The sequence below is a fragment of the Chenopodium album genome, chromosome 9, assembly GCF_948465745.1.
Source record: "Chenopodium album chromosome 9, dcCheAlbu1.1, whole genome shotgun sequence".
Taxonomy (NCBI): Eukaryota; Viridiplantae; Streptophyta; class Magnoliopsida; order Caryophyllales; family Amaranthaceae; genus Chenopodium; species Chenopodium album.
The window spans coordinates 68,248,153-68,261,658 of NC_137842.1; the positions used below are offsets into that span (position 1 = coordinate 68,248,153).

General features: G+C 37.0%; 1 protein-coding gene across 1 annotated transcript; it reads right to left on the minus strand.

Moving 5' to 3' along the window:
- Nucleotides 1-290: 290 nt before the first annotated feature.
- LOC145560317 (uncharacterized) lies at nt 291-13,353 on the minus strand. Its single transcript, XM_081621573.1, has 7 exons — nt 13,223-13,353; nt 12,919-13,023; nt 12,659-12,785; nt 12,480-12,551; nt 1,124-1,169; nt 673-1,021; nt 291-577 (listed from the first exon to the last, which is right to left on the minus strand). The coding sequence occupies exons 1-7, from the start codon at nt 13,263-13,265 to the stop codon at nt 540-542; spliced, it is 780 nt and encodes a 259-aa protein (XP_081477699.1). The 5' UTR covers nt 13,266-13,353; the 3' UTR covers nt 291-539.
- Nucleotides 13,354-13,506: the final 153 nt, after the last annotated feature.

Below are 13,506 nucleotides of genomic sequence, written 5' to 3' on the forward strand. Positions count from 1 at the left end.
TTCAAGTCAAAAACTTTTAGAACAAGGTTCTAGATTCAGCTGTGTTCAAATCGATTAGAAGGTGAAATAGGGGAAGCTCTTATCTTGAAGCTACAACAAAACTTTTTCCTCGTGTATTCATTGGTTCCTGGTACAGTTTCTAATCTTTCTTATAAGGAAACTTTTGGGGTTGGGGCATCAACTAGAGACCTACTTAATAAACAAAATTCCAGTTTCTGCAGTGACATCTAACGAGAGCCTATATTCATTATAAGCATAACCTATGTGAGACAAATAGGTGAAATAGCCACTACACCACAACAAGTAATTAGATGTTTTCATAGCTAAAATGAAAGCAATGTTCTAATCATCAAATACATTAATGTAAACTTATACCAGCCCATACCACAATATGAACAGTCGTAAAGAATACTTTTGCCATTGAATTCAATAGCAAAACAGCCTTAACAGCTATAGTACATTGATTTAAACGGTTTACACATAAAAAAGAGGTTACCGAAGCAGATTGGCGTGTCTTGTCATCAAACACTACCGTCTCTTCAGTATGGTGGTGGAGGGTACATCCCAGGGTGATGCCCTATATCAAGAATATAAAAAAATAAAATGAACAACAGTGAAATACCAATTTTTTTTTTTAAAAAGGGTGGAATGTACAAAGAAGATGAAAAAAACCTGAATGAGGATAAGGTGGAGCTTGATGAGGTGGAGGATATGATGGAGGAGGATATGCTGAAGGAGGTGGTGGGTATGCAGACGGAGGATATGCTGAATGATCTGGGAGTGGCGGATATGGATAGGATGGGTATGCTGATGGATTAGGAGGATACGGATAAGGTGAAGTAGACGGATATGCAGGGTAAGCTGTTGGTGGAGGAGGATAGGCATTTGGAGGGGGTGGGTAGGCTGAGGTTGTACTTATATAAGACATTGAAGCCGCTGGAGGAGCCGAGTACATAGATACTTGAGTTTGAGGTGATGCACCATAAGGTGGAGCTGAAGGAGCACTGCTTGCATATGGCTTCTGCAATATAGCAAGATTATCTGTTTAGGTCATGATAGCCTGATAATACAGGGGAAAGATACTGATAGAGATTCATGGAATTCAGGCTGAATATGAGCTTACATTGGTTTTGGCAAAATGCATAATCAATTTGACTTCTCCAGCATGTCTGCAATACAATATAACAGTTAACTAGTTAAGTAAAATGGAACATTAAGAATGGAACAAGAAGCAAAGTAGTCATTGTGAATTGCACAAACAGTGGGCTGGAAATTTGAAGATTCTGTAAACTAGCATTATGCCGTATCATTCTCCATAAAATTTAAATAAATGTCTTAACATGTAAACTCCCACACTCAAACAGTTCCACTCAAAAGATTTCACAGTGAAACAATGAAATAGCACAGAATTGACGCTCTCATTAATGATATATATAATCGAAGTTCAAAAGCCATCTGTAGTTTATATGATTGAGGATGTGGGGAGCTAACATTGCAGCAAAAAAGATAACTTCCTACTTCCTAGGCAATGTGAGTATCATGTTTGTGAACAAGGGCATAATACAGAACAATCATTATATAACTCAAGAGGGACAAAGGATTATTGAGTTTTCGAGCCTTCAGAGATACACCTAGACTAAAGTTTCTGGTTTTTTTATCTATCAATGAAGCTTAGAGGAAAACTCAGGCCATAAAACAATGACCTCAATTATATTCACAAGCATCACAGCTCATAATCTATGTTACTCGGACTCTTCGGTTTACCTCAAGTACTAGTGTCGGACCCTCGACACTCGGACATGGGTATGGCACTTGGACACTTCATTTTAGTTCAAAATCATAGAATTTTTTCACAAAATAGCCGAGTCAGATACTTGGACACATACCCGTGTCGGACATGGGTACCCGAGTCCGAGTAACATAGCTCATAATTGTTTAGGCAATACAATCTGAATCCACATTATCATATGAATCACACCCTATCCTAATTCCTAACTAAAAATCCCAAAGTTGCCAGGAAAGCTACAAATGGCACTCCTGTAAACACACAAAGCAATTAATAAACCTTCACAAAAATCGCAATCAGCTGTACAAAAACAACCAAACTTGACAACCAACCGATCCATGACATGTTGATAAAGATCACTCCAATAATAAGTCTCTCCCAAGTATTTTTTTAAGTATCTATAAAAAATATGAATTAGAATTAAACCAAAATTATAAGACAACTGTAATAAAACACCATAATTTCATCAAAGTTGCCACAAATGATGCAGTAATTTCATGGAAAAAGCCAGGTAAAGGGGAAGTTTATTGGACATATACACAATAGCTCAAGCAAGCATACTTCTTATTACCAGTACTAATTCAAATTATTGCTATTTCTAAGGTGCTTTACTTTGACATTTTTAACCTTCGTTTTCCACAAAGTGTCACTTGCCATGGTAAAATTGCCTACTGAGTGCTGATCATCCATCTGCTTCTTTTAAATGACTCTGACTCCAACCCACATCCTCTAAACAAGCATCAAGGCAGATGGAAAATTCTTTCCATGTTTATCAGCGATTTCATATATACCTTCCAAACCAAACCTCAAATCTGCCCATGGTCTGACAAGGAACCCTTGGACCTTATAATTCATAATTTATCATCAACCATTGAATTCTCTACGTAATCATAACTTCAGCACAACATAGATGCTAAAATATTGATCAATAATCATAGATAATAAACAAGAAGACTTCAATGATTTCTTCCTTCAAACAACACAAGTACAGTTGTCAATTCGGGTAAACGGGTCGGGTAAGAGAGAGTCGGGTCAACTTGGATCGGGTCAATTCAGTTTAATTCCATAACTTATACGGGTCGGGTTTGAGTTGGGTCATGCTTCAGTCGGGTCACGTCGGGTCATACTTCTTATCGGGTTTGGGTCGGGTTTAGGTCGGGTTAATAACAGGTGAGGTTACATTCGGGTTGGGTGAACAATAGGTCGGGTTTAATTTGGGTTTTCACGGGTTAAAACGGGTTAGGGTAATTCTCGGGTTCGAGTCGGGTTCGGTTCAAGTCAATAATTTGCAGGTTAGAATCAGGTCGGGTCATTCTCGGGTTTGAGTCGGGATCAATTCAAGTTAATAATGTGCGGATTATAATCAGATCGGGTCATTTTCAAGTCGGGTCATTCTCGGGTTCAAGTCGGGTTATGTTCAAATCAATAATTTGCAGGTTACAATCCGGTCGGGTCATATTCGGGTTCAACTAACATAAATAGATAATAATCATTTCTAACAAGCTAATTATTTCCTTTCACTATAATATATATGGCAATATACTAGGGAACTATAGTCTATAATTTAGGAAGATAATTATCTCCTTTGACCATACAAAAAAGATATACTATATTTAACTCTTAAATTTGAGGATGATGCTCCTTTCTTTTGCTAGCGTGGACCGACTTGGTCTCCCAAGACAAAATGCTTTGATCAACAATAATAAGGTGGTCTAAATTGCAGTTAAAGTGATTTGAAATCGGGTCAGGAACAATTTGGGTTGAATTAAGGTCAGGTCAATAACAAGTCGTGTTAATTTCGAATCATGTTAGTAATAGATCGGATTAAATTTTTGGGTTGGGTAAGTAATAAGTATGGTAAAATTCGGGTCGGGTCAACAACAAGTCGGGTTGAATTTGGGTCAGGTAAATAACAAGACGGGTTGATTTTGGGTCGGATTTGTAACAGGTTGGGTTAAATCTGGGTCGGGTTAGAAACGGGCCAGGTTGAATTCAGGTCAGGTTAGTAAATAAGTCGGGTTAAATTTGGGTTTTAACGGGTTAAAACGAGTTTGGGTCAATTTCGGTTCATGCGGGTTCGGTGCAAGTTAATTAAATTGACCGTTGTAAATCGGTAAATCGGTGCAAGTTGTAAATCGGTAAATTGGCCGTTTAAAAGCAAATTGAATGGTTCCACACCCCTAATTAGACTCCTGGAGGGTATTAGGGATCATAGCAAACATTTCGGCAATTTTTATTTGCGGGCGAAATAAAGTTAAAAAATTACAAAATTGAAGGCTAATATCCACGTTTTTTGAGAAATTTTGGAGGTTTCGGGGATCCGGTGTCGAAAAATCTTGAAATTCTATGGGATACATCTTGGGGTCATATAATGCCGTTTGAAACTATATGATCATTATTTGTTGTCATAAATGTTCGTTGTAGGCTTACATTAATGAAATCAATGCAAGTTGTAAGTCGGTAAATTGGTCGTTTAAAGGCAAATTGGATGGTTCCACCCACCCAATTGTACTCCGGGAGGGTATTAGGGACCATGGTTAAGAGGTTTAGGGGCCCGGTGTAGAAAAGTATTAATATTTTAAGGGATACATCTCGGGGTCATATAATGCCGTTTGAAACCATATATAATCATTATATGTTGTCAATATGTTAGTGGTAGGCTTGAGTTGATGAAATCCGAGCAAGTTGTAAAACGGTAATTAAATTGGCCGTTTAATGGTAAATTGGATGGTTCCACCCACCCAATTGGACTCCGGGGGGGTATTAGGGGTCATGGTAAACATTTCGGCAATCTTTATTTTCGAGCGAAAAAAAAGTTAAAAAATTCCAAAATTGAAGGCTAAGATCCATGTTTTTTGAGAAATTTTAAAGGTTTCGAGTCCTGGTGTCGAAAAGCCTTGAAATTTTAGATACATCTCGGGGTCATAAAATACCGTTTGGAACCATTTATGAACATTATATGTTGTCATAAATGTTCGTGGTAGGCTTGATTTGATAAAATCGATGCAAGTTGTAAACCGGTAAATTGGCCAGTTAAAGCGAAATTGGATGGATACACCCACCCAATTGGACTCCCTGAGGATATTAGGGACCTTCGTAAAAATTTTGGCAATTTATATTTGCGGGCGGAAAAAGTCAAAATTTTCCAAAATTGAAGGCTTTACCCACGCATTTTGAGAAATTTTTTACATTGGGTACGGTGTCTAAAAGTATTGAAATTCTAGGGAATACATCTCGGGGTCATATAATATCGTTTGGAACCATACATGATCATTATTTATTGTCATAAATGTTCGTGGTAGGCTTATGTTAATGAAATCAGTGTAAGTTTTAATTTGGCAAATTGGCGTTTAAAGGTAAATTGGATCGTTCCACCCACCTAATTGGACTCCGGGGGGGGGGGGGTATTAGGGGCCATGGTAAACATTTCGTCAATTTTTGTTTACGTGCAAAAAAAGGTCCAAAAATTCCAAAATCCATGCTTTTTAAAAAATTTCAATGGTTTCGGAACCGGTGTCGAAAAGAAATAAGATTTTAGGGAATACATATCGGGATCATATAATGCCATTTGAAACCATATCAATCAATCAATCAATCAAAGCCTTAATCCCAAAAGTGGGGTCGGCTAACATGAACCAAATTTGATTATTCCGTGTAGTCATCAACATAAATCTTTCTCCTCCATCCCTTACGATCCAAAACTTCATCCTCACGTAAATCCATGCACTTCATATCCTTCCTCACTCCTTCCAACCAAGTCATCTTTGGTCTCCCTCTTCCTCGTTTAATCCCTCCATGGTCCCACTCTTCCACTCTTCGCACCGGTGCACCCTCGGGTCTCCGTCTTACATGTCCAAACCAACGCAGACGATTTTCCCTTAATTTATCTACAATGCCCGCCACACCTACTTTCTTGCGAATAACCTCATTTCTGATTCTATCTCTTAAAGCGTTTCCACACATCCACCTTAACATGCGCATTTCCGTAACCTCCATCTTTTTAATATGCTCTTTCTTAGAAGCCCAACATTCTGTACCATAGAGCAACACTGGTCTTATGACAGTCCTGTAGAATTTTCCCTTCAACTTTAAGGGAATGCTGCGGTCGCATAACACTCCCGTGGCCGCTCTCCATTTAAGCCACCCTGACTTAATCCTGTGGGTCACGTCTTGATCAATGTCACCATTCTTCTGGATGATCGACCCTAGGTACTTAAAACATTCACTCATGGTCAAATCCTTTCCATCCAAACTCACCACTTCATTGCTTGTCCCCCTCTGAGTGCCAAAACGACATACCAAATATTCAGTCTTACTCCGACTTAGCTTAAACCCTCTAGATTCCAACCTTTGCCTCCATTGCTCCAACTTGACATTAACCCCATCCTTAGTCTCATCCACCAAAACGATATCATCTGCGAACAGCATACACCATGGAACCTCATCTTGAATTGGTCTAGTTAATTCATCTAGAACCATTTGAAACCATAAATGATCATTATATGTTGTTATAAATGTTCGTGGTAGGCTTGAGTTAATGAAATCGATGCAAGTCGTAAACCGGTAAATTGGTCGTTTAAAGGCAACTTGGATGGTTCCATCCACCCAATTGGACTCTCGAAGGGTATTAGGGACCATGGTAAACATTTCGGCAATTTTTGTTTCCGGGCGAAAAACAGTCAAAAAAATTCCAAACTTGAAAGCTAATATCCACGGTTTTTGAGAAATTTTGGAGGTTTCTGGGCCCGGGATCGAAAAGGCTTGAGATTTTAGGGGATAAATCTCGGAATCATATAATGTCGTTTGGAACCATATATGATCATTATGTGTTGTCTTACATGTTCGTGGTAGGCTTGAATTAATTAAATCGGTGCAAGTTGTAAATTGGTAAATTGGCTATTTAAAGGCAAATTGGATGGTTCCACCCAACCAATTGGACTCCCATAAGGTATTAGGAACCATGGTAAACATTTCGACAATTTTTATTTCGAGAAAAAAAAAGTAAAAAAATTCCAAAATTGAAAGCTAATATCCACATTTTTTGAGAAATTTTGGAGGTTTTAGGCCCGGTGTCGAAAAGGCTTCAGATTTTAGGGGATACATCTCGGGGTTATATAATGCCGTTTGGAACAATATATGATCATTATATGTTCTCATAAATGTTTGTGGTAAACTTGAGTTAATGAAATCAGCGCAAGTTATAAATCGATAAATTTGCCGTTTAAAGGCAAATAGGATGGTTCCACCCACCCAATTGGTCTTCCAGAGTGTATTAGGGAACATGGTAAGCATTTCGGCAATTTTTATTTCCGGGCTAAAAAAAGTATAAAAATTCCAAAATTGAAGACTAATATACATGCTTTTTGAGATTTCGAAGGTTTCAGGGCTAGTGTCGAAAAGAAATGAGATTTTAGGGGCTATATCTCAGGGTCATGTAATGCCGTTTGGAACCATAAATGATCATTATATGTCGTCTTAAATGTTCGTGGTAGACTTGAGTTAATGACATCAGTGCAAGTTGTAAACCGATAAATTGGCCGTTTAAAGGAAAATTGGTTGGTTCCACCCACCCAATTGGTCTCAAAGAAAGTATTAAGGATCATGGTAAACATTTTGGCAATTTGTTTTGCCGGGCGAAAAAAAAAGTCAAAAAATGCCAAAATTGAAATCCACACTTTTTGAGAAATTTGGGATGTTTCGAGGCTCGATGTAAAAAAGTTTTGAGATTTAAGTGGATACATCTCAGGGTCATATAATGTCGTTTGAAACCATATATGATCATTATATGTTGTCATAAATGTTCGTAGTAGGCTTGAGTTAATTTAATCAGTGCAAGTTGTAAACCGGTAAATTGGTCGTTTGAAGACAAATAGGATAGTTCCATCCACCCAATTGGACTCCAAGAGGGTATTAGGCACCATGGTAAACATTTTGGCAATTTTTATTTCAGAACGAAGAAAAGTAAAAAATATTCCAAAATTGAAGGCTAATATCCACGTATTTTGAGAAATTTTTGGAGGTTTTGGGGCACGGTGTCGAAAAGTCTTTAGATTTTAGAGAATACATCTCGAGGTCATATAATGCCGTTTGGATCCATATATGATCATTATATGTTGTCATAAATGTTTGTGGTAAGCTTGGGTTAATGAAATCGGCGAAAGTTGTAAACCGGTAAATGGGTCGTTTAAAGGCAAATTGGATGGTAACACCCACCCAATTGGAATCCCGGAGGGTATTAGGGACCATGGTAAACATTTCGGCAATTTTTTTTCCCGGGCGAAAAAAAGTAAAAAATTCTAAAATTGAAGACTAATATCCACACTTTTGGAGAAATTTTGGAGGTTTAAGGGCCCGGAGTTGAAAAAATTTGAAATTGTAGGGGATATATCTCAGGGTCATATAATGCCGTTTGGAACCATATATGATCATTATTTGTTGTTATAAATGTTCGTGGTAAGCTTGAGTTAATGAAATTGGTAGAAGTTGTAAACCGGTAAATTAGTTGTTTAAATGCAATTTGGATGGTTCCAACCACCCAATTGGACTCCCGGAGGGTATTAGAGACCATGGTAAGCATTTCGGCAATTTTAATTTCTGTTCGAAAAAAAGTTAAAAAATTCAAAAATTGAAGGCTATTATCCACGCTTTTTGAGAATTTTTGGAATCTTCGGGGCCCGGTGTCGAAAAGCCTTGAAATTATAGGAAATATATCTTGGGGTCATACAATGTCGTTTGGAACCATATATGATCATTATTTGTAGTCTTAAATGTTCGTGGTAGGCTTGAATTAATGAAATTGGTATAAGTTTTAAACTGGTAAATTAGTTGTTTAAAGGCAAATTGGATGGTTCCACCCATCCAATTGGACTCCCGATGGGTATTAGGGACCATGGTAAACATTTCGACAAAATTTTTTTTTTGGCTGAAAAAAAGTAAAAAAAAATTCCAAAATTGAAGGCTAATATCCACACTTTTTGATAAATTTTGGAGATTTAAGGGTCCGGTGTCGAAAAGTTTTGAAATTCTAGGGGATATATCTCGGGGTCATATAATGCCGTTTGGAACCATATATGATCATTATTTGTTGTTATAAATGTTCGTGGTAAGCTTGGGTAATGAAATCGGTGGAAATTGTAAACTGGTAAATTAGTTGTTTAAAGGCAATTTGGATGGTTCCACCCACCCAATTGGACTCCCGGAGGTCATTAGAGACCATGATAAACATTTCAGCAAATTTTATTTCCGTGCGAAAAAAGTCAAAAATTGAAGGCTATTATCCACGATTTTTTGAGAATTTTTGGAATTTTCGAGGACCGGTGTCGAAAAGTCTTGAAATTATTAGAAATATATCTCGGGGTCATACAATTTCGTTTGGAACCATATATGATCATTATTTGTTGTCATAAATGTTCGTGGTAGGCTTGAATTAATGAAATTGGTGTAAGTTGTAAAACGGTAAATTGGTCATTTTAAGGCAAATTGGATGGTTCCACCCACCTAATTGGACTCCCAGAGGTTATTAGGGACTATGGTAAACATTTCTGCAAATTTTTTTTCCGAGTGGAAAATAGTAAAAAATTTCCAAAATTGAAGGCTAATATCCACACATTTTGAGAAATTTTGGAGGTTTCAGGGCCGGTGTCGAAAAGTCTTGAAATTCTAGGGGATATATCTTGGGGTCATATAATGCTGTTTGGAACCATATATGATTATTATTTATTGTTATAAATGTTCGTGGTAAGATTGAGTTAATGAAATTGGTGCAAGTTGTAAACCGGTAAATTAGTTGTTTAAAGGCAAATTGGATGGTTCGACCAACCCAATTAGACTCTAGTAGGGTATTAAAGACCAGGGTAAACATTTCGGCAAATTTTTTTTTCCGGGTGAAAAAAGTAAAAAAATTCCGAAATTGAAATCCACGCTTTTTGAAAAATTTGGGATGTTTCGAGACCCGGTGTCGAAAAACCTTTAGATTTTAGGGGATATATCTCGGGGTCATATAATGCCGTTTGGAACCATGTATGATCATTATAAGTTGTCATAAATGTTTGTGGTAGGCTTGAGTTAATTAAATTGTTGCAAGTTGTAAACCGATAAATTGACCGTTTAAAGGCAAATAGGAAGGTTCCACCTACCCAATTGGTCTTCCAAAGGGTATTAGGGAACATGGTAAACATTTCGGGAAATTTTATTTCCAGGTGAAAAAAAGTAAAAAAAATTTCTAAAATTGAAGGCTAATATACATGCTTTTTGAGAAATTTAGAAGTTTCGGGGCTGGTGTCGAAGAGAAATTAGATTTTAAGGAATACATCTCGGGGTTATATAATGTCGTTTGGAACCATATATGATCATTATATGTTGTCATAAATGTTTGTGGTATGCTTGAGTTAATGAAATCGGCGCATATTCTAAACCGGTAAATTGGCCGTTTAAAGGCAAATTGGATAATTCCACCCACCTAATTGGACTCTTGGAGGGTATTAGGGACCATGGTAAACATTTCGGCAATTTATATTTCCGGGAGAAAAAAAATAAAAAAATTCCAGAATTGAAAGCTAATATCCACGCTTTTTGAGAAATTTTGGAGGTTTTGGGTGAGCTGTCAATTCTAGTAAACGGGTTGGTAAGAGTTGGTCGGGTAAACTCGGGTTGATTCAATTCGGATTAATTTCATAACCTATGCGGGTCGGGTTTGGGTTGGGTCATGCTTGAATAGGGTCACGTCGGGTGATATTTCTTATCGGGTTTGAGTCATGTTTAGGTCGGGTTAATAACAGGTCGGGTTACAATCGGGTCGGGTGAACAATAGGTCGGACTTAATTCGGGTTTTCATAGGTTAAAACGGGTTAGAGTAATTCTCGGGTTTGAGTTGGGTTCGGTTCAAGTCAATAATTTGCGGGTTTGAATTAGGTTGGGTCATTCTCTGGTTTGAGTCGGGTTCGATTCAAGTCAATAATTTGCGGGTTATAATCATGTCAGGTCATTTTCAAGTCGGGTCATTCTCGAGTTCAAGCCGGGTTCGGTTCAAGTCAATAATTTGCGAGTTATAATCAAGTTGGGTCATTTCCAAGTCAGGTCATTCTCGAAGTCAAGTCGGGTTATGTTCAAGTCAATAATTTGTAGGTTACAATCAGGCTGGGTCATTTCCAAGTCAGGTCATATTTGGGTTCAACTAACTATAAATAGATAATTATCATTTTTATCAAGCTAAGTATTTCCTTTGACTTAATATATATGGCAATATACTAGGGAACTATAGTTTATAATTTAGGAAGATAATTATCTTCTTTGACCATACAACAAATATATACTATATTTAACTCTTAAATCTGAGGATGATGCTCCTTTCTTTTGCTAGCCTGGACCGACTTGGTCTCTCTAGACAAAATGCTTTGATCAACCGTAATAAGGTGGTCTAAATTGCATTTAAGGTGATTTGAAATCGGGTCAGAAACAATTTGGGTTGAATTTAGGTTGGGTCAATAACAAGTCGTGTTGATTTTGAGTCGGGTTAGTAACAGATCGAGTTGAATTTTTGGGTCGGGTTAGTCATAGGTTTAAAAAAATTCGGGTCGTGTCAATAACAAGTCAGGTTGATTTAGGGTCGGGTTTGTAATAGGTTGGGTTAAATTCGGGTTGAGTTAGGAACGGGTCGGGTTGAATTCAGGTCAGGTTAGTAACAAGTCGGGTTAAATTCGGGTTTTGACGGGTTAAAACGGGTTTGGGTCAATTTTGGTTCAAGTCGGGTTCGATTCAGGTCAATAATTTACGGGTTACATTCGGGTCGGGTCATCTTTAGGTGAGTTCATGTTCGGGTTCGAGTCTCACATACTCTGCTCAACTCGGGTCTAGGGTTGGTTTCAGGTTGGGTCAGGTCGGGTTTGGGTCACCATTTTTTCGGGTTCAGATGGGTTGGTTAATATCGGGTTTGAGTCGGTATTTCAGATCGGGTCACTTTTGACAGCTCTAAACACAAGCAATATAGACCTCAAATCACTTGTTCTTCTTTCCACATCAGCCACAAATTCTTATATGTAGTTCATTACCTAGTGCTAAACTTAAATTCTTCCGACAACAGCAACAAGAATCCAGTAATTATTCTGCTAAGGCAAGGTTAGATAAGTTCTAGATGTACGCAGACTTTACCAACTTAAGGCTGTTTATGATCAACAAAAACCACTGCTCTTTAACACTTCTCATTAGCAGCAAAAGCTTCACCCTATGATCGTGCTCCTCGAGCAAGTAACTACTACCTCCGTTTCTTTTTAGTTGACACGTATTTTTTTTTAGGAAGTTTTTTTTTAGTTGACACGTTTCCTTTTGGTTTAAATTTTTTACCTTGCATTTACAAGCTACCCCACTTGCTTTTTCATTCTCTCTCTTCTCTCCTTAATATATGTGCCTAAATCAAACGCGTCAACTAAATAGAAACGGAGGAAGTATATTGTTTACTATAAAGACTAAACAATTAAATAGAAATGGCATTAACCAACACACTTCAATAGTAAGAATAATAGCATCAACAATTCAACAAAAGACTGTTTACTATAAAGACTAAACAATTAAATAGAATTGGCATTAACCAACACACTTCAATAGTAAGAATAATAGCATCAACAATTCAACAAAAGACTAAAATCAGCACGATTGCGAAACAAGATCGATATTTGAGAGTGTGATCATAGAGACATACCGGCCAGTTTTAGTCTGAATAGGCCAGGCTCTATCATCATATCCACGGGAAAGAACATCATGAAGTTGAACTCTAAAACAAGTAAAGGGTTTCACTTAAAATGCTCAATATACCCATAATCTCATCCCAAAAACTCTGAAAAAAAACTCGAAATTTTATGTGAAATTCAAGCAACTTACTTTCCACTGCCTATATAATCATCAAAAGTGAGAGTATTGCTATTCCAAACAACAACATCGATCTCTCTAAGACCCTCAATTAGTGTAAATACAAACTTCTCCTGAAAAACTGGGTTTTTCCCTCCATCTATACAGTAAAAAGAAATAAACCCACATCAAATTTTTTGATAAATTTCAAGATTAATTAAACAACCCATTAATCAAATTCAACCAAAATTAAAAACCCAGATCATAAATTATACAAAAAGAGAGGAATTAACCTGTGCAAGTGCGAGTTCGAAACTTATTGCTAGCATATTCAAGACAAACATAAGGATCCTGTCTTGAAATCCATTCTGTATCTTTCAATTTGTTACATCCAACAACTGCAAACAATAAAAATGCAAGAAAAATATATCAATTGACCAAAATTTTGACGAATAAACCATCCTAACTAATACTTTGATTTGATTAAAGTATTATATTTTGATTTGATTATAAAGAAACATAAATACCGTAATATTAAAATTAGAAAAAGCGGAAAATTTTGAAGGGTTATTGTGTTAATTAAAAATGAGTATTGACCTGTAACTTCCAAAAGTTGACCCTGGACGCCAGCAATCGACATGGAAATGCAGAAAGGGCTTTGTTTTGTGAGTTTTGTTTGACTAGACTTCAATGATGAAAAATATACGAGGTTCTTTTTAATTTTATATTTTTCAAGTACTCTATACTTGTCTAGTGTCGAATGGGCTTCCATTATAAATAAGGTGTTAATTCGCGTGACTGGGTCGGATTTAGTAAGATTGGGTTGAGTCTATTTCAAATGAGTCAGTGTTAAATTATTACGAAGTATGTCTTTACAAATC

Coding starts and splice junctions, on each gene's coding strand:
- LOC145560317 (XM_081621573.1), bottom strand. CDS start 13,265: ATGTCGATTGCTGGCGTCCAGGGTCAACTTTTGGAAGTTACAG. Junction 12,552..12,658: donor GATTATATAGGCAGTGGAAA/GTAAGTTGCTTG, acceptor TACTTGTTTTAG/AGTTCAACTTCATGATGTTC. Junction 1,170..12,479: donor ATTCAGACTAAAACTGGCCG/GTATGTCTCTAT, acceptor ATTGTATTGCAG/ACATGCTGGAGAAGTCAAAT.